The sequence below is a fragment of the Nelumbo lutea genome, chromosome 3 (assembly GCF_056320005.1).
Source record: "Nelumbo lutea isolate HS-2025 chromosome 3, American lotus-T2T, whole genome shotgun sequence".
Taxonomy (NCBI): Eukaryota; Viridiplantae; Streptophyta; class Magnoliopsida; order Proteales; family Nelumbonaceae; genus Nelumbo; species Nelumbo lutea.
The window spans coordinates 60,711,092-60,738,177 of NC_142686.1; the positions used below are offsets into that span (position 1 = coordinate 60,711,092).

The 27,086-nt window shown below is 40.5% G+C and overlaps 1 protein-coding gene across 2 annotated transcripts in view; it reads left to right on the forward strand.

Annotated features, from left to right (window-relative positions):
• The window catches only part of LOC148865238 (glutathione reductase, cytosolic-like), a 79,714-nt gene that overhangs the window by 27,287 nt on the left and 25,341 nt on the right, over positions 1-27,086 (forward strand). For both annotated transcript variants that reach the window (XM_088980757.1, XM_088980758.1), the window contains exons 9-13: positions 6,816-6,903; positions 7,073-7,154; positions 8,168-8,241; positions 18,868-18,975; positions 19,099-19,163. In XM_088980757.1, the coding sequence (XP_088836883.1) occupies positions 6,816-6,903; positions 7,073-7,154; positions 8,168-8,241; positions 18,868-18,975; positions 19,099-19,163 (417 nt within the window). The remainder of the gene's footprint in view (positions 1-6,815; positions 6,904-7,072; positions 7,155-8,167; positions 8,242-18,867; positions 18,976-19,098; positions 19,164-27,086) is intronic.

Below are 27,086 nucleotides of genomic sequence, written 5' to 3' on the forward strand. Positions count from 1 at the left end.
TTATGATCCTGTCTCCGGGAGGAAGTTTGTCTCCATGGATGTCACTTTCTTTGAGGGGACACCCTATTATCCTCGGGTTGCCCCTCAGGGGGAGAGTAGTGAGAGTGGGGGTTTGAGTTCTTGTCTTCAGGGGGAGAGCAGTGAGAGTGGGGCAGTTCCTTTACCTATTCCATTGGGTGATGAGAACTGCAATGGTGAGGGTGGTCAGAGGGATCAAGAGTTGAGGGTTTATCACAGGCGGTGCAGGCAGGTTGATCCTGATCATCAGCAGTCCAGATCAGTTCCAATCTCATCTGTAGCTCCAGGTCTAGATACTTCAGTCCCAGAGCCCACAGAGACTTCCCCTACAGATGATCTTGACCTTCCAATTGCAGTCTGTAAAGGGAAACAACATTGTACCACATCCACAGCCCACTGTATTTCCCATTTTTTATCCTATGATCGCCTATCTCCTACCTACAGGTCCTACCTTAGCTCCATTTCCAATGTCCCTATTCCAAGAACAGTGCAAAAAGCCCTATCCGTCCCTGAATGGAAAGATGCACTGCAAGTTGAGATGGATGCTCTGTTGAAGAACAACACCTGGGAGGTAGTTGATTTGCCAAAAAGAAAGAAACCAGTTGGGTGCAGATGGGTATTTACGGTGAAGCATAATGCAGATGGATCTATTGAGAGGTATAAAGCTCGGTTAGTTGCAAGAGGGTTTACACATACTTATGGCATAGATTACTTGGAGACATTTGCACCGGTAGCCAAGATGACGACTATTCGAGTTCTCTTGTCCCTTGCAGCAAGTCACACTTGGCCTTTATACCAAATGGACGTGAAAAATGCCTTTCTGAATGGAGATCTGCAGGAAGAAGTTTACATGCGTTTGCATCCTGGCTTCTATGATGCAGAAGTAGGTAAGAAGGTCTGCCGGCTCAACAAGGCTTTGTATGGTTTGAAACAGTCACCTAGGGCTTGGTTCGGTAGATTCAGACTAGCACTTGTGAAGTTTGGATATGTACAGGCCCAGTCAGATCAAACCCTATTCATCAAGAGGGTGGAGTCCTCTTTGACACAGTTGGCAGTATATGTTGATGATATTATGGTCATAGGGAATGATAGCCATGAGATTGAGTCTCTTAAACAGCTTCTTCACCAAGAATTTGAGGTGAAGGACCTTGGTGTACTCCGGTATTTTTTGGGTATTGAGGTTGCTAGATCCAAACAGGGGATCTTTATATCTCAGAGGAAATATGTCCTAGACCTATTGGCAAAAACTGGAAAGTTAGGTGTCAAGCCTGCAGATACACCAATTGAACAGAATCACAGGATTAGTGCCGAGAGTGGGGAGCTTCTTGAAGAGAAAGTTATGTTCCAACAACTGGTAGGAAAGCTCCTATATCTCTGCCTCACTCGGCCAGATATTACTTATGCTGTTAGTGTTGTCAGCCAGTACATGCATTCTCCTAGAACCACACATCTTCTTGCGGCAGAAAGAATCTTAGCCTACTTGAAGAGATGCCCAGGTAGGGGTATACTTTTCAAGAACAACAATCACATGAAGGTGGAGGTTTATACTGATGCAGATTGGGCTGGGAGTGTTGATGACAGAAGGTCTACCTCGGGATATTGTGCCCTTGTGAGAGGAAACCTTGTCTCCTGGAGAAGTAAGAAACAAAGTGTGGTCTCCCGGTCAAGTGCTGAAGCAGAATACAGGTCCATGGCCAATGGATTGGCTGAAATCCTATGGCTAAGATCTCTACTTGAGGAGTTGGGTATTGAGTATGAGAAACCCCTGATGCTATACTGTGATAATCAAGCCGCCATTAATATAGCACATAATCCAATACAGCATGACAGAACCAAGCACATTGAAGTTGACCGCCATTTTGTGCGAGAGAGGGTCTCATCTCAAGAAGTATGCCTCCCTTACATCACATCCAGTATGCAACTAGTTGACATTCTTACTAAAGCCGTATCAAGAAAGAAGCTAGAGGCGGATCTATCCAAGTTGGGAATGATGAACATATACTCCCAACTTGAGGGGGAGTGTAGAGAACATTGATGTGGGCCCCATAGCTGTGGTACCACTCTGTCCGTAGGGTAGAATGTATCTAGTCACAGCTGTGGTTATTTTGTTGTTTTGTTATTTCTAGTTTCAGTTTTATATTGGTTGTTATCTAGTCACAGTTATGATGTAAACACCAAGGGCAGATATGTCCTTTCATGTAACTAGCATAACCTATATATATTAACTTAAAGTGGCGGCGGCAGAATAATTGACATTCTGTTCTTCTCCTCAAAATTTGTGTTCTATTGCTCTTCCATCACTCTTTCTTCTACATCTTCTTCACTTTCTCTTCTCATTGAACCTAAAACCTCTTAGTGATCAAGACTGAATAGCAGTCTTGAAAACCTACACTTTGGTTTCAATGGTACCGACGGGGTCACCCTCGTCAAACTTGGGCAGACTTCACGGATGCCATGACTATCTGTTTGGGATCGTTTGGGTTCAAAGATCATGATGAGAGTTTGGCAAAGCTACGACAGGTGGGATCGGTTAAAGATTACCAGATGGAGTTCGAAAAGCTGGCCTTGAGAGTCCAAGGGTGGACGGAGAAGGCGTTGGTGGGAAGCTTCTTTGGCGGCCTAAAAGAAGAACTGCGACTAGAAGTAAAGGCGATGTAGCCCACTTCGGTCATAAATGTGGCAGTGCTAGCAAGATTGTATGAGGATAAGTTCGCTCGAGCAAGAAAGGTGCAACGGCCATGGGGTCCAGGAAACAGAACGACAACACCAGACAAGGATGAAGGAATACTGGGCCCAGGACCATTGGTTCCTTTCAAACGGCTGACCTGGGCAGAGATGCAAGCCCGCAAAGACAAATGACTCTATTACAACTGCGAAGAGAAATTCGGGCCGGGCCATCGGTGCAAGAAACAACAAACATTTCTCCTCCAAACAGATGCCGAAGAGGAAGACAACCTCACTGGTTGCGGAGAATCTAACCCAGGGTGGGAAATACAACCCAATGGCATACCTGAAATATCTCTACAAGCCCTTATGGGACTTGCGTCCCCTCAAACAATGAGAGTTGCAGGGCTAATCCAGGGACACCAAGTGTCAATTCTCATAGACAGTGGCAGTTCCCTTAACTTCATAACTCAAGTCTTGGTGGATAAAATGGGACTCCCGGTTCAACCAACGACTTTTACGGTTCATGTGGCCAATGGTAATAGCCTATCCTGCAATAGCATTTGCATGGGCCTACCACTAAAGGTTTAGGGTCACCAATTTGTGGTGGACCTATATCCTTTTCATCTCAGTGGAGCGGGCGTGGTGCTAGGCATCCAATGGTTAAGACAGCTAGGGCTCGTGATTTGTGACTGGGCCTGTCTCACCATGGACTTCACATTAGGGAACTCTACAATCCATCTACAAGGGCAAACATGCAAGGGTCCAAGGCCCATCAGTCTTGCAACATTAACGAGGCAAATAGGAGATCCAGATCATCCCATATTCATGCACATGGACTCAAATTGGACCAGTCCATCTTTAGATAACAGCAACCCAGATGGGCCTAGAGACTTCCAAAGCCACCTACAACAACTCCTTTAGCACTATGGCAATGTGTTCGAAGAACCCCAAGAACTTCCACCACGCCGGGAGCATGACCACCGCATCCCCCTCATGCCGGGAGCTGCTCCAACCAATGTAAAGACCCTACCGATACCCTTACTTTCAAAAATTTGAAATCGAGAAGCAAGTTCAAGATATGCTTAAGCAAGGGATAATACAGCCCAGTCACAACCCATTCTCTTCACCGGTATTATTAGTAAAAAAAGGATGGGACGTGGCGATTTTGTATTGATTACAGAGCCCTTAACAATATCACCATTAAAGACCGATTTCCAATACCAGCCATTGATGAGCTGCTTGATGAACTCAATCAAGCCACCATATTCTCAAAATTAGATTTACGAGTTGGGTATCATCAAATAAGGGTACATAGGGAGGATTTTCACAAAACGGCTTTCAGGACACATGATGGCTACTATGAGTTCCTGGTCATGCCATTTGGACTGACCAATGCTCCAACCACATTTCAAGCATTAATGAATGACATATTCCGGCCATATTTACGTAAGTTCATCCTTGTTTTCTTTGATGACATATTGGTCTATAGCCCTAATTGGGAGGAACTTTTGAATCATCTACAGGTCACCCTTGCAACACTTGAGGCCCACTAGTTGTTCGCTAAAGAGTCCAAGTGCTCCTTTGGACAAAACCAAGTTCACTACTTGGGACATGTTGTAGAGAAGGGAACTGTAGCGGCCGACCCAGATAAAATCTCTAGTATAATGAGCTGGCCGCAACCCAAAAGTGTGAAAGAGTTGAGGGCCTTCTTGGGTACTACCGCCGCTTCATAAAAAACTACGGCCTAATAGCTACCCCGTTGACCCAATTGCTGAAACAAGACAGGCAGTTGAGCAATTGAGACAGGCAGTTGCGAGCCCTCCAACATTAGCATTGCCCGATTTCACAAAAGACTTCATCATTGAGTGTGATGCCTCCAGTCAAGGTGTTGGGGCTGTTCTCATGCAAGAGGGGCGACCACTAGCCTTTTTCAGCAAGGCCTTAACATCACAAAAGTGGGCCAAATCAGTTTATGAACGAGAATTAATAGCAGTGGTCTTAGCAGTCCAACGTTGGCGATCCTACTTGCTCGGTAGACGGTTCATAATTCGGACTAACCATCAAGGTTTGAAGTTCTTATTTGGATCAATCAGTCCTATCCCCGGAACAACAACGATGGATATCCAAGCTACTGGGGTACGACTACATAATTGAGTACAAAGCAGGGGCTGCTAACCGGGTGGCTGACGCCCTCTAACAGCACCCACAATCATTTCAGTTACTAGTATCTTCCCCAACTTCTCCACTCCTGGATCTACTTTGAGAAGAAGCCCAATCCCATAGGGAGTTACAGCAGTTGAAGGCCCAAGTATTGGCAAATCCCTCACTGCACCCCGGGTACACCATTAAGAATGATCTACTCTTCTTCAAAGGACGCCTGGAAATTCCGGCAGATTCTGCTCATCTCAGGAAGCTCTTGGAATTATTCCATGCCTCACCCACAGGTGGCCACTCCGGCATCCTACGAACACAAAAACCCATCGCCATACAATTCCATTGGAAAGGCATGCATACATCTATCCAGAACTTCATAGCCGGGTGTGCAGTATGCCAACAAAACAAGTCGGCCACTACAACACCAGCAGGCCTCTTGCAGCCATTCCCAATACCAACCCAAGTCTGGGATGATTTATCAGTGGATTTCATCACAGGATTGCCCGTTTCTGCCAGCAAAACAATTATCCTTGTGGTAGTGGATAGATTAATGAAATACAGTCATTTCCTACCTCTATCACACCCATTTACAGCAGTCACAGTTGCTGAATTGTTCCTCCGGGAAATTGTGCGCCCACATGGGCTCCCCAGCTCAATTGTATCAGACAGGGACCCTGTTTTTATGAGCCGTTTCTGGGCTGAGATTTTTTGCCTGCATGGGGTTAAACTGTTCAAGTCAACTAGCTACCACCCCCAATCTGATGGACAGACAGAGGCAGTTAACAAGAGTCTCGAAACATCTCTGAGATGCTTCGCGGGAGATCGACCAAGACAATGTGTGAAGTGGATCCACTGGGCTGAATGGTGGTACAACACCACTTTCCATAGCGCCGCTGGGATGACACCCTTCAGAGCTCTATGTGGTCGGGACCCTCCCCCTCTACTTCCTTATGAAAAAGGGATCACCACAGTAGCGGCCGTAGAAGAACAGCTGACGCAACGAGATGAGGTGTTTAAGGAACTGAGACATCATCTCTTACAGGCACAGCAATGGATGAAGCACACCTATGATAAACATCACAAGAATTTCCAATATGAAGTCGGTGATTGGGTGTTTCTCAAATTACAACCTTTCAGACAGATTTCAGTTGCAAGCCGACAGTGGAACAAACTCAGCCCACACTATTTTGGACCATTTAAAATCCTTGAGAGAATAGGGTCAGTGGCCTACAAGCTGGACCTTCCGGCAACATCAAAACTGCACCCTGTATTCCATATCTCCTTACTGAAGAAAGGGCCGAAGTCAGGAGTCATTACAAGTGCGACCCTTCCCACATTTTCAGAAGAAGGACAAGTGCAGACTGAGCCAGCCTGAATCATTGATTTCAGATGCCGGGGTGGAAGAGTCATACCAGAAGCATTAGTTGTTTGGTCTAAACTCCCAGAAGAGGATGCAACCTGGGAATCCTACTTAGATCTGCAATCAAATTTTCCCACATTAGACCTTGAGGGCAAGGTCGCTCTAAAGGAAGGGGGGATTGTAATGACTACTGGAACAGACCAACAGAAAGCAGTTAATCAGTTTTACAAGAGGAGGCCACGTCAGCACAACTAATCGTCCACTTGCAACAGCTGTAACAGAAAGAAATCAAAGATTGTAAACAGTATAAGTAGTGAAGTACAAAGAGAAATAAGATGGTAATTCTTTTGGCATTAATCTCTCTTTCTCTCTCCTTCCAACGAATTCAGGAGGTTGGCTCCCTCGAAGAGCCCTGAGTTAGGCAGGTTCCTAACAACTTGGTAACAGAGAAAAGAGGACATGTTATATTAACAAAAATACTTAATTAACTCCTCAATATTTGATTTTATCTTTGTTTAGTCAGAAATAATCTATATATAGGCATTGTTCAGTCACCATATCTTCTTATGACTAAAATGCATCAGTGTTGCTTATGTCATTGTGCAATATATTACAGAGGTTTTGATGATGAAATGAGGGAAGTAGTTGCAAGAAATCTTGAAGGCAGGGGAATCAAGTTGCACCCAAAAACAAACATATCAGAGGTATTCTTAGCCCATTTTTATATGTTTTCTATTGTGCATTACTGTGGTTTGATCTTCTTAATCTTTACATAATTTCTTCTTTTGGTTCTTGTGCACTGCTCTTTACATAACATCTTTTTGCATTTTGAAATTTCAACCTACTATATTAATTTTGTCTTCTATAATTTAGCTGACTAAAACAGAAGATGGCATAAGAGTTCTCACAGATCATGGAGAAGAGTTGGTAGCAGATGTTGTATTGTTTGCCACTGGTAATTGCCTACCAAATTCTTAATATAGTGGTTTCTGAGTAACACATCCAACTTTCATGGGCTTGTATCATAGTCATAGTTGTTTTGTTATATTGTATTTCTGCTTGGTTCAATCTCCATAATGATGTATATTTGTTCTTTGGCATAATATGATATTTTAGGAAATACTATATTTATGGTGTAGTCTTTTGGAATATGCCATTGTCTCTTGTTAAATGCAACTCCTTTGGTATATGAAATGGAGCAAGAGTTGGTCTACTTAGACGTACCAAAGCATGCTCTTCTGATTATGTGCTATACAACTCCTCATCCAAAGTCCAATAAATTGTCTATGCTTGAATTGGGGAATGTTAATTAAAAGCTGTGAAGGATACACCCACAAGCACCGACACTGTTACATCTAAATTCTGTCTTTGTTGCTCCAGCCTTTTGGGATGGCTATTATAATTCTTGGGGGTCATCTTGGTTATGGAGCTACAGGACCTGCAGGTGCCCCACTTAGACACATAATCACATGTATATCATCATGTTCATAAATTCAGCATAAGACTTTCCACTTTTCCTATACTGGAAGGCCAAAAACAGTGCGATCAGTTGTATTTTAAGCATCTAACTGTTACACTTTGAAGCTTAGAAAAAAACTCTTCTTCTTGACTGTTCAAATGAATGAAGCAAGAAAAAAAAAATTATGCTTAAGTTGATTTCATTCAATTTTGTATCCCAATACTGTGAACGTGAGAAATAAGACATGTTATGGGGGCTTGTTAACATCCCAACCTGGATATTTCCTGTAAGTTTTTAGTCTAGTGATTTTCCTGGTGTCGAAGTTTTATTCTCCCTGGTCAATGTTGATAAAAATTGTATTCATACTTTCCATACTTTTCCATGATTTTCACCAACTATGGAGCTATGCTTTTGTTGGAATGTAGCATTCTATGCTGAAATCTAATAGGCCCACCATAATGGTTTTATCCTTCATTCTTATAGATCCAATGTTCCTTCTCTGATTGCAGGTCGAACTCCGAATACAAAGAGGCTGAACTTGGAAGCTGTGGGTGTTGAACTTGATGGTGCTGGAGCTGTGAAGGTTACCAGATTCTTTTTCCATTTCACTACTGCATTTTCTATGATTTGTCTGAAATAGCACTGTAAAATGCTTAGGTGGGCCTAATATATTAGCTAGATGGTCACCTAATAAATGCCTTAAATGGTTGCCTCTACCAAGTATCAACAATGATATACTATTTAACCTATGTAGTTAAAATGTCACCTAGGCAACTGATTAGGCATTTTGGAGGTTTATCACCTAGTGGACCAACTAATTAGGTGATAATATAATCATTTTAGGAAGGGAAAAAGGTAACTATGCCCCCTATATATATTGATAGTGTGTAATCTATTTTGGGTTAGCATGTGTATGTAAAGCTGAAGTTGGGGCTCTTAATTCCTGTATATACGAGGGATTTTCTTTCAGCCATATTGTTATTCAAAAATCTTATTGTTTTATTTTCTGAAAATTAGGTATAAGTTGTCTGATCAACATGAAACAAGTATAGTAGATTAGTAATTTGGGTTTTTTCTAGGGAGATCAATCATGGAAGCTCTCTCTCTTTAGAGACAATTGATAGAGAAATTTAGAGAGAAGAAGAGAGATCTTCATATGGTGTTCATTGGTATAGAGAAAGCATATGATAGAATCCCTAAAGAGATAATATGGTGGGTCTTGGAAAAAAAAGGAGTTCCAAATAAGTATGTAGTTAAGGATATGCATGAGGGTGTAACAACCAATGTTAGAACACTTGTGGCTTGTGGAAAAACCAAGGTTCAAAATTTCAGTACAATATGCCCCATATCGGTCGTATTGTATTGTATCGTTGGGGTCCCGATACACTTGTTTACAAGTGTTTCGTGTACCCTGTTCTTTATAATAAAAAATATAGTTAAAAGCAAGCCTAAAAACCAAATTTTGAAAAAAAACTAAAAAAAGCACAAAGCCCCGTGTGGTTTTAATATGCCTTTGACGATACACAAGGGCGTATTGATACTTTGAACCTTAGGAAAAACATTAGATTTTATAGTTATGATGGGTCTTCACCAAGGTTTAGAATGTAGCCCTTATGTATTTGCATTGATCATAGGTAAATTGACTAAACATGTTCAAGAGGTCCCATGGTGTTTGTTGTTTGCCAATGGCATTGTTTTAATTGATGAAACTAATGAATTATTAAATTCGAAATTAAATTCATGGACAAATACCTTAAAAACAGGAGGTTTTAAAATAAGGGCCAAGATTCAAAGTATCGATACACCCCTATGTATTGGCAAAGACGTATCGGTACTTAAAACCACATGCCTTTTTGTTTTTTTAGTTTTTTTTTTTTTCAAATTTTGATTTTTAGGCTTGTTTTTAACTATATTTTTTCATTAAAAAAACAGGGTTCCTAAAACACTTGTAAACAGGTGTATCAGGACCCCAACGATACATTACGATATGCCTGATACGGGGCGTATTGTATTGAAATTTTGAACCTTGATAAAGGCTAAAACAGAATATATGATACGGAATTTTTTTATTGGAAGCGGTATATATGCTATGTAATTTTTATAAAGATGTGATTCAGTCCACTAAAAACCTATAAAGTAATCTCTAATTATAGCAAAAAGGAAAAAAAGAAGAAGATAACAGAAAAGAATAAGAAGATGGAGAAGAAGAAGAGAAAGGAGAAGAGAGTTCAATGATCTTCTCTCCTATCTCTCTAATTCTTTTATTAATCTAACTTAATTAAGACTAATCACAAGTATGCCCTTAAGTGGGCAGCCAACTCATCAATACACTTAAATGAAAAACAAAAAGAGATTAATAGGCGCATTAATAAACAAACATATAAAAGGCACTAATAGCAAGAAAATAAGCACTTGGGCCCATTCGATGTAGTCCCTCTACACTCCCCCTCAAGCTGAGTATAGATATCAATCATGCCCAGCTTACTTATATGGTGTATCAATTTCCCTTTTGGAACACCTTTTGTCAAGACATTAGCCAGTCGCTCTTCAAAAGCAATAAATGGCAAGCAGACTTTCCCTGAAGCAAGTCTCTCTAGTATAAAGTGTTTATTAACTTCTTATGTGCTTAGTTCCATCATGTTGGGTAGGATTATGTGCAATTTTGATAGCTTCTTGGTTTTCACAATATAGCATCATTGGCTTGTCATAGTCAATACCCAAGTCTCTCAAAAGTGATCTAAGCCATAGTAATTTTGAAACTCCATATGCCATTGCCCTATACACTACCTCAATTGAGGATTTGGCCACTACAGACTGCTACTCCTCCATGAGACGATGTTCCTTGCCACCAAAGCACAATATCCTGAGGTGGATCTCCTATCATCAATACATCCGACCCAGTCAACATTAGTGTATGCTTCTAACTTCATATGTCCATGCTTAGCAAATAGGATACCCTTCCCTTGATTCCTTTTTAAGTAACACATAACCCTCTTTGCAACTACTAAATGTGCATCTCTGGGAGAATGCATAAAATGACTAATAACACTCACTGTATAGGAAATATTGATTGAGTCATGCAAAGATATAACAACTTCCCAAGCAGTCTCTGGAACACTCCCCTATCAATCAGTAGTTCACCATTAGTAGCTGAGAGTTTGTGATTTAAGTCTATAGGGGTGGAGGCTGGTTTAACACCAAGTTTGTTAGTTTCTACAAGTAGATCAAGGACATGCTTACATAGAGAAATGAGGATACCATCCTTAGGCTGAGCAACTTCAACCCAAGAAATATCTGAAGCCCCCCAAATCGTTGATCTCGAACTCGGCGTTAAGAAACCTTTTGAGATTAACCACTTCCTAGGTGTCATTACCAGTAACCACGATGTCATCAACATAAATAAACAAAAGGGTCACCAAGGAATTACTCCTCTTAACAAATAGAGTATGATCAAATTGAGTCAGTGTGTAACCAAAAGTAACAAGGGTAGCCCAGAATCTCTCAAACCAAGCTTTAGGAGACTATTTGAGGCCATAAAGGGGCTTCCTCAGTTTACACACCTTCCCTTGCATTCTCTTCCCATACACCCTTGGAGGTAAAGACATAGATCAAAAAGGCATTTTTAACATCAAATTGGTGAAGTGACCAATCCAAAGTAGTATCTAGAGATAACAAAACCCGAACTAAGAAGGTAGTAGGCCCCTAATCCCACACAACCAATGGCTCAAATAAACAAAAGGCCAAATTATACCAAAATTTTCAATAGGCCCCTCTTCCTCCCATAAATACATACAAGTCCCCAAAACTTATCAGCATTACAATATACTCCTACAACCTCCAAAAACTCAACAATTAATCTCTTGATAGAAAGAAGTAGGGTGTTTGAGTTTCTTATAGGACTCAACCTTGAGTTTGACATTATAAGGTAGAATATTCTAGCTAGAAATGAAGTAACCTTTGCTCAAGCATATTCTATGGTGTGCAGTGAAGAGAGTAAATCAAGTACAGTTATAGGGACCGCCTTTAGAGCATTTTGCAAATGCTGGGATAAAGCCAAAGGGGCCGGTTAAGAAGAAAGCGGTGATATGTGAATACTACAAGAAACCGAAACATACTAAAAACACTTGTTGGAAAATTCATCTAGGTCTTCTCCTGAAAAGTTTTAAAACAACAACAGCAATTTTAAGAGGAATTATAAGATTAGGAAGCCGATGAATGCAAATTTTGCTATAGTACCTGAAGGTAGTGAAGAAAAATTTGCTATAAAGCAACTGGCAACAGCAAAGGCAGAATTCGAAAAGTATAGGAGATTAACTAATCATTTGGAGACTGTAGTTGCAACATCTAGCTCTGATGATTACTCTCGCTATACTTGGATTTATCTCATGAGATCTCGAGATGAAGATTGTAGATATGTAGTATGCAAATGACACAATCTTGTTCTATGAAGGTGGGGTAAATTGGATCGGGAACTTAAAATTGGCAATACAATTCTTTGATCAAGGTGAACTTTGATAAGAGTTGTATGGTGGGAGTGAATTTGGATGAGAGGGAATTAAGTGAATATGCATGTGTCTTAGGTTGTGCAATCTCGGATTGGCCTTTGATTTACTTGAGCTTCCCCTTAGGAGATAATCCTAAGAGTGAAAGCTTCTGGAACTTGGTAATGGAGAGATTTGAGAAAAGGCTTGCTTCTTGGAGGAAAAATTGTCTGTCCTTAGGGGGGAGAGTCATTTTGATTAGGTCTACCCTAGTTAACCTACCTGTTTACTTTCCGTCAGTGTTTAAGATTCCCACAAAGGTTTTCAACCTTTTGGAAAAATTAATGAGGGATTTTCTCATTTTCTGTGGGAGCCAGGAGAGGAGAAGAGGGATCATAGGGTGAGTTGGGAGGTGGTAATTAAATGTAAAAAGCTAGGAGGCCTTGGGATTAGGAACATCAAGAAAAGGAATATGGCTTTGCTGGGGAAATGGTTGTGGAGGTTTACATTGGAAAAAAGGCAAATTGTGGGCAAAGATTGTGGCTAGCGTACATGGGCTGGAAGACAATGGTTGGGATTTTGGAATTATGGCAAGGGTTATAGCTGCTTCTCCTTGGAAAGCCATTCATGATCTGCTTCTAGTTTTCTCCCCTTGGATTAGGTATGGTCTTAACTCTGGTAATCAAATAAAATTTTGGGAACAACTTTGGATTGGGGACTCACCTTCGAAGGACCAATTTCCCTCTTTGTATGCTTTATCAGACTTATGAACCTATTTCTTCTTTCTTAGGTCCTTCAGACTCCACTTCTGGTTTTGGGTGGAACCTAGGTCTGAGAAGGGCAGTTAGGGATATAGACTTGGACAACATTTTATCTCTGTTAGCCATCCTTGAAAATGTTTTCTTGGACCCTAATAAGGAGGACACTAGATTTTGGATTCCTTCCTCCTCAGGTACTTTCTTTTGTGCTTCGTTTTTTGAGACCTTAATTCAGCCTCCTGTTCCTCTTGGGTTGTCTTTTCCGATGAAAGAAATTTGGAGCAAGCCCATTCTTCCTCGGTATGGTAGTTTTTGTTGGGAAATTTTACTGGAAAGAATTAACACAAATGATCTGCTTTAGAAAAAGAGACCCAATTCTTGTTTACTTCCTAATAGGTGTACTCTCTGTAAAGCTGATGGGGAAATTAGTTACCACCTTATGGTTACTTGTAAGGTTGCTAAAACTGTATGGGAGTGGGCTTTCTCCCTCTTTGGGTGTTTTGGAATCCCCCTGATAGTGTCCAAACTCTGTTCTCTCCCTCATTTTTAAGATGGCCTAAGAAGAGAGGGTAGATTATGTGGAGGTGCATTAGGGCAACTATGTGATGGTCCCTGTGGGAAGAAAGAAAACTCACGAATTTTTTCAGACAATGAAAGAACCCTGGAAAACCTATTAGACCTAATACTTTAAGGGTTGCCCACTGGCTGAAATCTATGGAGATATTCTCAGATTTTTCTAAGTCGGACTTGTTAAGAAATTGGAAAGAGATAGCTACTTCTGCCCATTGTAAGAGGACTCTTAGCCCCTCTTGGCCCCCTCTCCCTCTGGATTTATAAAACTGAATTTTGATGGCAGTAGCTTAAGGAATCCGGGTTCTTCTGGGATTGGGGGAGTATTCAGGAATGAGGAAGGGATTATTACTGCTATGATCTCAAGACCAATTAGAGAAGGAGACTCTCTTAGGGCTGAGATCCTTGCAGCTCTGGAAGGAATCCAAACAGCAAGAGAACTAAATGTCAAACGTTTGGTCTTGGAAGGTGACTCGAAGGTGGTGATTAGTTGGCTAAAGGATGAAGACAGTGGTTTGTGGAGCTATAACAATGAAAAGAAAAATTCAATTGGCTGTGTAGGGACATTGAGATACAATACAACTGGGTGAAGATGACTGCTAACTCATTTGCGGATGGGCTGGACAAGCAAGGGGTGAATAGGGAGTCTCTGTTTTGGGCTAACGTTTAACTTTCTTCCATTGTATCTTGTTGGTGGGGAGTTAAGACATTTTACCTCCCCCTATTTTAACTAAAGTTTCACAAAACTTCACATCATTAATAAAGTTTTTTGTTACCGATCAAAAAAAAATTGTTGAGTCTATAGAGGGGTCAGACATGTATCTCTTGTTCTCATAGTGGATATTTTTCCTCTCTTTCCATTGGTGTAGGCTACCGAGCCGAACCATGTTAAATCTTGGTGTTTTCTCTATTTCCTCTTCTTTTTTTCTTCTTGGTTTGTTATTCTATTTTATGTTTGTTGACATGGTACCAGAGCTATTTTATGTTGTTTGACATAGTCTCGGAAAGGTTTAGTGTGGGAATTAGTTTGGTGAACAAAGAAGACTAATAATTAATTTATCAAAAAAAAAGAAGACTAATAATTACTATTCAAGTTACTGTTCACGCGAGGATTTTTCTATTTGGCTTTGATCTCAGGATTTGTTCTCTTATATTCAGCATCAAGTTGTCTATTTCTTAACCTATTCGGACTGGCATGTCCTTTTTTGGACTGTTTTGGTCGAGACAAGAAATCTGGATTTTCTGGACTGGGATGCCACTTATGTCAGTTTTTGGGGTTTTTTCTTTCAAATAACTAATCCATTTGCTCTAAAAATTTAGATCTGGTGTTGCCCTAGGCTGTTCCTACAGCCCTAGAAATTTGGTGAAGATTGGAGTTGGTTTGCTAGGGTTTTGATCCCTTCCTTTGTTCTGTTCATCTATGAACCTTCCTTTTCTGGACTATGAACATATTTCTTTGTTGTTTTCAGCCTATTTGAGACTATTTTCTTCATCTTTTCCCTTCTTGTCTTGTGGGTTATGCTCTCTAGCATTTGAACTAGTTCATATCTTCAAGCAAATTCTGGTTTCTATGTTGCAAATCAGCTGTTTGATTTATTGTCTAAGAGGTTGGTTGTTGGTCATTTAGCCAAGTTTGGTGTTTTCTTTGGGAGCTCTAATTTTTCGAAGAAGTATTATAGAAGCTCTGTGACTTCTCTGGTTTATTTATGAGTATCAACATCAGCGTGTGATACTAGAGCTCAAGGTGACTATTTGGTGTTAGAGAAAATGTCTCGATGGTGCAAATTTCTATAATGGCTCTCCATTGCTATAATTGGTTCTGATATGATCTCGTTTGTGGCTTGGTTTGATATCTGGACTATTTTGGTGAATGATGGATCTATTATCATTGGTCAATATCTGGTTTGTTTACCTTATACATGTTTTGCATGGAAGATGTTTGATGAAATATTTCTGCAATTACCCTTTATTTTGCTCATCAGTTCTGAGTTATTATTGAAGAAATCCTTGGAGTTTTGATCTCCTTTGGGGACATGGGATTTTGATTCACTTTATCTAGTTGGCTTTTCAATTGGCCAACTTCGATTTCTCAATTTGGTTTATGGAGTTCCTAGTTGGCTTTCTGTTGATCAAATCTGAATCTTTGCTATGGTTTATGGAGTTAAGTATAGTTGGCTTTTTGCTAGTCAACTCTGTTTTGGTAAAATTGGCATTTCTAATGATCTAGTTGTTTGACATGGTTGGTTCTTCAGTTCGGAAGTTGTGATTGGCCTTTTGATGGCCGAATTTGATTCTTTGGCGTGATATGTGCTAGCTTTTCGTTAACCAACTTAAATTTGGTGATTACTAGATCATGACTTGGCTCTACTCTGCCTTTTCGACTTTTGGTTTTCTAAGAGGCCCCTTCAGCATCTCAAGTTTCATGGTTGTTGCTTCGATAGTACACCTATTTTCATTGAGGTTGCTTCAACATTCATTTTGCAAAATCAAGCTAGTTTCCCCACCTTGAATTTGAAGGAGCGTGTCAAGAGGAATATTGCATTTGAGTTTTTGAAGGTTAAAAGGGTATATTTGTAATGCTGATAAGTTTTGGGGACTTGTATGTATTTATGGGAGGAGGAGGGGCCTATTGGAAATTTTGGTATAATTTGGCCTTTTGTTTATTTAAGCCATTGGATGCGTGAGATTAGGGTTGAGCGAGAGTGGATATTTTGTTGCGAGTCTATAGAGAGGTCAGACGTGTATCTCTTGTTCTCTTAGTGGATATTTTTCCCTCTCTTCCCATGGATGTAGGCTACCGAGCCAAATCATATTAAACCTTGGTGTTTTCCCTATTTCCTCTTCTTATTTTCTTCTTGATTTGTTATTCTATTTTATGTTTGTTGACATGGTATTAGAGCTATTTTATGTTGTTCAACACTTTCTACCGGTTTCTTGAATGTCCTTGCATTCTTGGTGCTCTCCCATACAACCGTCTCCATTACATCAATCTCTTCTCATAGTGGCTTCAACATAGAGTAGTAAACAACTATATTGCTCTCCCCTTGTCTCAGATGTTCACATCATTCTTCAACTTATAGGCTCTTGCAACATTCAATTTCTGAGAATATGTTTCTGTAACACTGTTCCAAATCTCCTTGGCTAAAGTCATCTAGAGTATTGCTGACTTATGTGAGGCTGCATAGAATTGCCTAACCATCCAATCAATGTGTTTTCCTGCATCCATGTTCCATATGTAGGATCGGTCATCAGTCTTCACCGGTTTCTCCTTACTACTTGTGAGATACCCCAATTTACCTCTACTACAAACATAAATCCTTATAAATTGTGCCCAGGCCAGGTATTTGTTCCATCCAGTTTAATTTTAGTTACTCCAGTCAAAAGGAAATTTACTGAACCAACCCTGGACACTGGGATCTGCTTCACCTCACTTTTAGATTGCTCCATTGACCAAATGAAAATCCCAAAACAAGGTTTTTAGTCTTTATGGACCTAACTGAGGTCAATCCAATGCTTGAAGGTTCCAAATCTAAGGTTTCACTACACTCAACTTCCCAAACTAGTCTTTATGGACCTACCAGGGCTTCCCAAACTTCTTCCAACTTCAATCACCCACTTTTGGAGATCCAAAGGAACCCCGAAGCCCTGAGTGCCACACCCATACTGTCTCTTTGACCTGTAATTGGAAACTCTCTAGTCAGCTAGGATTTTGGGCAAAAAATTAGCAGTCTCACTTTTTTGGCAATCTATAGCTAGATTCTGACTTTCCAAACCCTCTGCCAACTAGGCATAAAAGTTCTCTAAACAATCAACAACTTATCTCTCCATACACTCTTCTAATCGAAGGGTGTATGGGAAAAGAAGGAAAAAACAAAAAGAAGAAAGGAAGAGGTGCTTTGATACCATGATGTGATTCAGTCCACTAAAAATCTGTAAAGTAATATCTGATTATAGCATAAATGAAAAAGAAAAGAAGAAGACAACAGAAAAGAAGAAGAAGAGAGTTCAATGATCTCCTCTCCTATCTCTCTAATTCTTTTATTAATCTAATTTTAAAAACAAAAAGAGATTAGCAGGCCCATGAAGAAAGGCCCATTAACAAACAAACATATAAAAGGCACTAATAACAAGAAAATAACCACTAGAGCCCACTCGGTTCAGTCTCTCTACAAATAATAATAGGAGTGCAAATTAGGGTATACTTAGGATTGCGGAGCCTGAATAACTCAATATGTCTTTTTCCGATACCTTGGTTTGATAATTCATAACAAGGGAGAGATTGAAGAGGATGTCACCCATAGAATTAGAGTAGGATGGGAAAAATGGAGGGGGTGCATCTGGAGTCCTATGTGATAGGAGAATACCACTTGGATTAATAGTTGTCAATAGGCGGGTGCCTAAATCCAGCTTCAGTGCTCTTTTTTTTTTCTTCGAAAAAACAGGGGATTCTTCTCTTCCAGCCCAGCTTCAGTTCTTTTTTTCTTCGAAAAAACATGGGCTCCGCCCCTATCCTCCTCCTCCTCCTCCTCCTTCTTCTTCTTCTTCTTCTTCTTCTTCTTCTTCCAGCCCAGATTCAATGTTTTTTTTTTTTTTTTGAAAAATCAGGGGCTCCGCCCCTCTTCTTCTTCTTCTTCTTCCAGCCCATATTCAATGCTTTTTTTTTTTTTTTTTCGAAAAAACAGGGGCTCTACCCCTCCTTCCAGCTTTTTTTTTTTAACGAAAAACAGGGGCTCCACCCCTATTCTCCTCCCTCCTCCTCCTCCTCCTCTTCCTCCTCCTCCTCCTTCTTCTTCTTCTTCTTCTTCCCTTCCTAGTTTCTGGCTTCCTGCACCTATATTTTTAACAGCCAAACCTACTCCCTTCCTAGTTCCTAAAGGCTAAACTTATAAAATAGTTTAGGTCAGATTCCATCGCCTGGGTGCCCCATGGTTGCTTAGCCTCGCCTAGTCGCCTTGACAACTATGCTTGGATTAAAAGGGAAATTCTATAAAATGATTGTGAGGCCAGCTATAGATACAATATTCCTGTCTTGAATGTTCCCAAGACCTAAACCACCATACTTCTTACTTCTATAAATCACTTCCCAACTTACTGTATGGTCCTTCTTCTCCTCCCCTGGCTCCCATAAAAAGTCTCTCATCAACATTTCCAGTCTTCTACTAACCCCCACTGGAATCCTAAGTACTGACAGAGTATTTAGGATTAACTAAGATTACCAAATGTGTTTTAAGTCTCTCATCAACTTTATCCAACTATTGACTGCATTGTATCTATTCAATGAAAATGAAACAAATCATGTTGACTAAAATTACTAAATGTGTTTTGTGAAGGCTGATAAGTTTATAATATGATTGCAGGACATTGTGGAGGATTATTAATGATGTTAGTTTGTGTTTTCAGGTAGATGAGTACTCCAGGACCAATGTCCCTAGCATATGGGCTGTTGGTGATGTTACTAACCGGATCAATCTTACTCCTGTTGCCTTAATGGAGGCAACCAGCTTTTCAGTATGTGATCAACTGGGGCTTCACTGAGGATTTATTACCATGATATTTCTTTGTTTATTCTTTGATTGGTGCAAAGGAGTACTTTGCCTTGTGTTAAAAGGTTTTCTTTTGCATTGCCTGCAGAAAACTGTTTTTGGTGGTCAATCTGCTAAACCTGATTACAGTAATGTACCTCATGCTGTGTTCTGGTAACAAATTTCTTTCTTATAGCACATATTTATATGCACATTAGCATATATTTATCATTCTTTTACTTTCAATATAAAGTTAAACCATGTTATTAATTTTGATTTAACTTTCAAAAAGCTTGATGTCTATTTTATATATGAAAAATTTTTAGTAGCTTGACTTTTATAGACAGGCCAGTGAATTGTATCTTCCCCCAAGCCCAGGTCACCCCTTTCACTTTGTATTGGAACTTTACTCAAGTGCTATCATTTGTCCAATATACCACCGGGAGAGCAATGACATCAGGGAACTTGGGAATGATAAGGGATGAGTACATTGTGATGAATCTGAGGATGAAGAGTCAGACGATAGTACTGGAATTGGCAAGGTGGATTCAAAGCTCCTTCCTGTCGGCAAAAAGGAGCTTTGAATACTAAAGGGTGTTGATTATATTGAATCACTTAAGGCCATTCTAAAGAAGGAGCTTTGAATCCTCGTCAGGCAATATAGGGTGTATGTAGAATAGATAGTTGACCACACTCAGTGTCAAATGAAGAAAGCTTCATTAGCGGCATTGCACCAATTGGTTGATGTGACCGCAGGGATGAGTAAAAAAACCAAGGAGGTAAGACCTGCAGAGTCTATGGAAGGTGATAGCAAACCCAAACTGTTAATGATAAGAAACATGCAAAACATTGGTTTATTCATCAATGTCACCTTGATCCAATGAAATATCAAACCTCACTTGTTTTTGTAATTTGTATGCAGTTTTCTCTAATGCAGTCATTGTAGAAAGTCCTATCCTCACAACCTCAGAGGAAACCATGAATGCTTAAGAAAGGGAAGGGAATAATAAGGAAGAGATAGAAGGGGTTGAATGGAAGTAAAAGATTAAGAGAGTAGAGATAAAATTTTGGATTTGGTTATTGGATACCTTTAGGGATTTAGTAGTAGGGAAGCTAGGTAACAAGGAGAAGGAAAGAGGGGATAGGTTCAAAAGGAAACTTGGGGAGTTCTTGAGTAAGCAAGGCCAGAAGCTGAAAATAGAATTGGGTAAGTTGTGGAAGATCAGCTCAATGAATTTGTTAGAAGCATGGGTGCTGAAATGATCAATCAGAAAGAAACAAAAGGTTATTCTAGGAAAACTGTTGAGAATCAAACCACACAAAGGAAGAGAAAAAAGGGTGAAATTGAGAAATTAAGATGTGACATAGATGGGAACTCTAGAAGGGAGAGGATGTAAGGAAGGAAAAGAGGAAAAGGCTTGGGCAATAAGAGAAACCAAGGATGAAAATTATAAGTTGGAATGTCAAGAATTTGGAAGCTCTAGGAAAAGAACAATAAGAGATGTCCTAAGGAAGGAGAGGCCTGAGATAGTTTTATTACAAGTAAAAAGCTGACTGAGGTGGACACCATATGGATTACAAGTATTTGGTCCTTTAGGATTTTTGATTGGTCATATGCAGCCTCTTGGAGAGCTTTAGGGGGTATTTTAAAAACATGGCGCTATGATGTATATGAATGTGTGGAGGAACTGGTTGGCCAATTTACAGTTTCAGTAAAATTGAGATGTGTGGAATGGATTTGAGTGGATTGTGATGAATGCCTATGGACCAAGGAGTTACAAAGAAAGGATCTATAGGAGTTATTTGCTATCAAAGGATTATGAGACGGATCACAATGCTTAGGGGGAAACATTCTGATATTCACAACTGAGTAATTATCATCACTACAGGACTATGACCAGTATGAGAAATCTCTATATGGGTTGAAACAATCACCTCGGGCTTGGTTTAGTAAGTTTCATTTAGCAGTTCAACAGATGGGGTTCAAACAATGCCAGTCAGATCATACTCTATTTGTGAAAAGAGGTGAAGGTAAATTGCAACTCTTATTGTGTATGTGGATGACATAGTGATCACAGGAGATTGGGAGGCTGAAATCCGGAGACTGAAAAAATTCTTAGCCACTAAATTTGAGGTGAAGGATTTATTCCCCCTACGGTACTTCCTTGGAATTGAAGTTGCCCGCTCTCCCAAGGGCATCTTTATTTCCTAACAGAAATATGTACTAGATCTACTAAAAGATACAGGCAAGTTGGGGGTAAAACCATTTGATTCACCTATTGAACCTAATCACCATTTGGGAGTCAGTCAGGGAGATTTTTTGAAAGATGTAAAGATGTTCCAGAGACTCGTGGGGAGACTTTTGTATTTGTCTATGACCAGGCCTGATATTGCCTATGCAGTGGATGTCCTTAGTCAATTCATGCACAGCCCTAGGACAACTCACTTTGAGGCTGCAGAGAGGATCTTGAGATATCTCAAGAAGTTTCCTGGAGCTGGTTTGTTCCAGAAACACAATCACTTAAAAGTGGAAGTATATACTGATGCAGATTGGGTAGGAGCAGTCAATGACCAAAAGTCTACTAGTGGGTATTGTGCCTTTGCAGGAGGAAACCTTGTCACATGGAGAAGCAAAAAACAAAGTGTGGTGGCTAGATCCAGTGCTGAAGCAGAGTATAGAGCGATGGCTCATGGAGTTGCGGAAATCATGTGGATAAGAAATCTGTTAGGTGAATTGGGTTTCACAGTGAGCAATCCTATGTCACTCTACTGTGACAATAAAGCTGCCATCAATATTGCTGCTAATCCAGTTCTGCATGATAGGATGAAACACATTGAAGTGGACAAGCATTTTATTAGAGAGAAACTTGAAAGTGGAGAAGTGTGTACTCCATATGTCAGCTCAGAAGAACTTGTAGATATCTTCACCAAAGGTCTTCATCATGTGCGACACAAAGATTTGTGTGACAAGTTGGGCATGATTGACATCTATGCTCCAACTTGAGGGGGAGTGCTAAAATAATTTAGTTGCTGATGTTAGGGTTTGTTTGGCTAATTAAAATGTTTTTTATTTCGTTTTTTCTTTCCGTTATGTCTGTTATTGTACTTAGGGGCACAAGGGTCTTTTCCCTTGTTATTTTTACCGCCCTATATATATTAAAATAAAGGTTGGCACCGCCAGTACTGTTACATTGCAAAACCCTTCTTTCTTCTCTCTCTTCTCTTCTCTTCTTCTCCTCTTCTCTTCTCTTCTCCTCCCCTTATTTTTGGCCGGCCATACTGTCAATTGAAATCAAATTTCTTCTCAAATTTTGTACATAAAGACAATCTTTTAATACAATTGATCATTCTCTGAAAAATAACTCTACGGTTCCTATAGCCATAGTTGCAATACTTGTAGAAGTCCCCAAGTAAAGAATTACTTCTCCGTCACTCAGTCTTCTGCTTATCCTGAACCCCTACAGTGAGTTACACGCATGAGTTGATGCCCCAGAGTCAATACTCCAGGGAGCAGAAGTTACCAACAAATTGGTTTCTATGACACAGGATTCGAAATTACCTTTCTTGGATTCCAGGTACTGAGGACAGTTCCTCTTCCAGTGCCCGGTTTGTTTGCAGAAGTGACAAGCATCTGATGCTTTGTCCTTCTTCTGCTTCTTGGGCTTGGTGGCTTTCTTCTAGGGTTTCTTCTTTGCCTTCCTCTTTTTCTTGTCCGACTTGCTAGCTTCAACAAAGCATAGCAAGAGGCTCATCCTTCTTAATCAGTTCTTCGGCCTTCTGCAACATATTGCTGAGTTCCTGAGTGCTGACATTCAGCTTGTTCATGTTGTAATTCATGATGAGCTGATTGAAGGAAGGAGGCAAAGAATTTAGTATGGCGTCTACCTTAGTGACATGGTCTAGCCCGGATCCAAGAGCCTTAAGTTCATTGATATAGCCCATCATCCGAAGACAATGGTCATGAACCTGCTGGCGGTCATGAACTGTTTCAAGACCTTTTGCCGAGTAGAATGGTTCTGCTTTTCGTACATTGTCTTTAAACTGTCTAATATGTCCTTGACTAGCTCGATCTGATCGAATTGCCTCTGTATCGGATTGTCCAGGGAGGCAATGATATAGCACCAGGCTAGGGAATTTTTCTCTTCCCACTCTTGGTAGTCCCTCCTACGGGCCTCAGAAGCCCTATCTCCCGGACGCTCCGGGGCAGGGTTTTTAGCCACTTTGTCAAACTTTTCAGAAGTTAGGACCAACATAAGGTTACGGCACCAGTCAACATAGTTTGGTCCTTTCAGTTTGTTGTCATCCAACAGCTTTGCAAATTGTCCGTTTGTCATTTCTGATAAAAAGCAAACATTAGTCCACAACCTAATTTGATTCATGTTATCTACATAGATATGGCTTTTAATCTATGTTCCCTTTCCATTTGTTCATCTTCGAGATTTCCCTCCTATCTCAGTGACGGAGACAGCGAATTGTCTCTGGAAATGTGGGAAACTACATAGGGTGCATGGAGCCAATTGTTTCAGCTGCATAACCCCACCACCTTTCTATGAAGGATCATATCCACTCATCAAATGAACTTTCCCTTTGGCCTCTGTTAGACAAGGTTCATTGCCATTTTAGGTTAAACCTTTCTGTCTAGTGAGTGCTCACCCATCATATTCGTGAACGCCAAGGTACCGCGAGAGGGTCTTCCATTTTAGGATAGGCCCTTCCCACATCGGTCTATGACGCCCCTATCATCTTATGAAACATTCCAACAGATCCAGCAGCAAATGGATAGCCCAATTTTATGGTGCGTTTCCTCATTACTGAAGGACCCATCTTCATGCTAATGATGAAAGGCCTTTAGAGAGTTTATCATATGAATCTCCCTATCACATGCACTCATATTTCAGGAGGGAACAAAGTTATTACGCCCTAGTTTAATTTAGGTCAAACCAAAGTGGCTCCCACTGACTTTCATAAAGCTAGATTTCGATGGGCCCAAAATGGCTAGGGTTTTGCACGGATCCTCTTCAGGGAGGTGTGAGGCCCACCACAAAGGGAGATCATCCAATGATCTTTAAGGACACCATGGCAATGATGTGCATTCAGCCATGGTGTGTGCAAGAGCCACTATCGTATCAGCATGGGCCAAGTACGTATGGCCCATGAACGTTGCACATCACACATCCATACATCACATGCAAGGATAGAATTGATCCAATCAATTAATATCTATGAAGCCCATTATTAAGGCCCAATTTAATCCATAATATTACTGATTAATATTATCTCGGTATATGGGCTGAATAGCATTAAGCAGTTCGGCCCATATAGCTTTTGTGCAGTTAGTGGGCTTAAGCAGTTTTAACGTTTTAAAATTGGCCTTACAGGTGTGGGCCGAATTAAGTCTCACAATTAAACATCAATCCCTTGACCCAAAAGTGGGAAATTAGGGCTGAGAACAGCCCCCATCGAACCACAGATTCGGTCTAACCAGTTTGGTCCGATCTGGTTCGAATAGGTCTAGGGTTTGAATTTTAGTTCAAGAATTAATTCAAGAAAATGATCTGAAATTAATTATTGATCAAAGGCAATCAGAAATCAATAACAGGGCTGTTCGCACATCTCCCAACCTGCAAAACAGATGTTAGATCACAGTTTGCAGTTTCATAAACTGCAAATCGCAGATAGCGATTTTCTTATCTGCGAAATCTCCTTCTGTGCATCCAACTTCGACCTTGAAATAAAATAAATAGAAAAACCCTAATTTTCTATCAATATTACATCAGATCGAAATCCTATACATTCAATCTAAAAATTAAAAAAAAATTAATTATAGACCAGAAAGTAAACATCTGTAAATATCCTGCGCCAATAAAGAGTTTGATCTCCTTTGTACGAACAACCCATAAATCAAGAAAATTATAAAGAACAATTCTAAATATATTTCAAATTTATAAAGAATTAATTTCAGATCATTCGCCCTTGATCTAGGAAACAATTTCCCAAAAAAACCACAATCTGCGCAAATCGGGTAGAACGCCTTCTGCCCATTTGCGTAGGTTTAGATCTGATCTATTTCGGTTCAAGATTTGAACCATGGCTTTGATACCACTAAAGGGATGAGAGATCCATCATATGGATGGCCGAACCTTGCAGGAAGGTAGGGCGAAATTTCAAAATTTCTTTCTCTCTCATCTAGGAATCACATTCCCTGTTTTAGAAAATATGCATTTTCAAGGATCAATCTTGAACCAAGAACCGAACTAGATCTGAAACCAAAAGGGAGGAGAGGGATATACCTGATACGGAGTAGCAGTAACTCCCAATGAAGGTGTTCACACCCAAGGAAAGCTCCAAAGACTGCTCCCACTGAAGATGACATAGTGTAGGGTGGAGCAGAATCAGCAGGTGGTTCTTCCCAAGAACCGAATCCTTCAGCAAGAATTCGATGGAGGCTATGTGAGCACAACTTCATATAAGTTCTTCTCCAAAAACTGATATCAAGAACTCTTCTTGATCGCTCCTACAGTGGAGATCGAACTTGCAATAGCGACAGCAGGAGGAGGGCGCAAGAGCAGAAGATGGCGCAGTCTTACTATAGCTGTCTTCTCTCTTTCTGTGATCTAAGATCTGTTGTGATGAGAGGATTGGAGGTTCACCCTCCTCCTTTTATAGCCTTAAAGAGAGCTCCTAATCTCATTAGGAGTTTCCTAATCCAAATCTGTATTTGGATCAGGACTTCTCTTTAAGAGATAAGGATAAGCCCTTATCTTATCTGTAGATTAGATCAGCCCCTCCTAATCTTATTAGGAGTTTCCAAATCCAAATCTGTATTTGGATCTGGACTCTCTGAGTGGATAGGGATAACTCCCTATCCTATCTATTGATCCAAATCCCAGATCCGCCCCCTTCTTTAACTAATCAAATTAGACCAGCTCGAATTGGGCTTTAGGCCCATTAAGTGTATGTGCTCACTAACCTTCCAAACTGCTGCCTAGTTGGGTTTCCTTGTATGGCGTGGGACCCAAACATTGATCTACACATCAGCCGCATGGGTTCGGCCTAGCCTCTGTTACAAGACCTGGCCGAATTCACTGTTGTGGGCAGTGAACCCCAGAGCCCATCACCATGGGCTCTTAATGGGCCCAACACTTACACCAAGTGGTCCCTGGGCCAAGCCACCTTAAAAAAACCCAGGGACTGTGGGCAGATGCAAGATTAGCCCATTAGGTATTACCCTCAATGGTCTTATACTTAACCTCTCAGCCCATAATGATCAAACACTGCCCGACAAGAGAGGACCTCTCCCTTAGCTGCAAGGAACAGTGTTGCACTCTCTACTCACATGGATCCCGGGAATTAAAACCTTTTGCAAACATTTTGAAATCGTAATATATATGTATATCTTTATATAAATATATTTTGCAAAAACAAATTTCAACGATTGAAATTGGCTGCCGGTAGCTTTGGTTTCCATCGGAGAGAGTGCATCCCCGATCATTACCTTTATTTGACAAAGGGGTTGATCCTGTCACTATGATCACCCACTCAAATGAATTCTCAGACTGTTCCAACATACCCAGGTTTTGACCCCCTCTAATGATCTCACTAATTGGCATATCAAAGACAGCCCAATCCGACACCTAGTGCAGTATCATAATCGAGTCTAGGGGTCAGGCGTAACATTCCAGTTTTGCCCATCAATCTCCAAGGTCCAGGGCAATACTGGAATTTTGGTCCGGTTCAGGGTTTCAAGTAAACCTACACTGCATGTACCTCGGGTCTCACCCTGGTAGCTGAGACATGCTACCCCAACCAACATGGCGGCACATCAGTGTCAGCCTTGGCAGGATAAATCTCCTCAGACTTACCCAACGACTGTGAACATTCTAAACTAACACGAGTCTCATATGTGTCCAGTTTAAGGGTATTACACAGAAACATGCCACAATAACATGAATCAAATATGTACTTTATTCATTTACAATAAATGCCATAAGGTACATCATTCTGATTGGAGCTAAGGGCATACACTGTCTAACACTTTCTTGCCTCTATATCTACCCTTGTGATTCCCAAGTTTGTACCAGAAGCCTTGTCCAAATT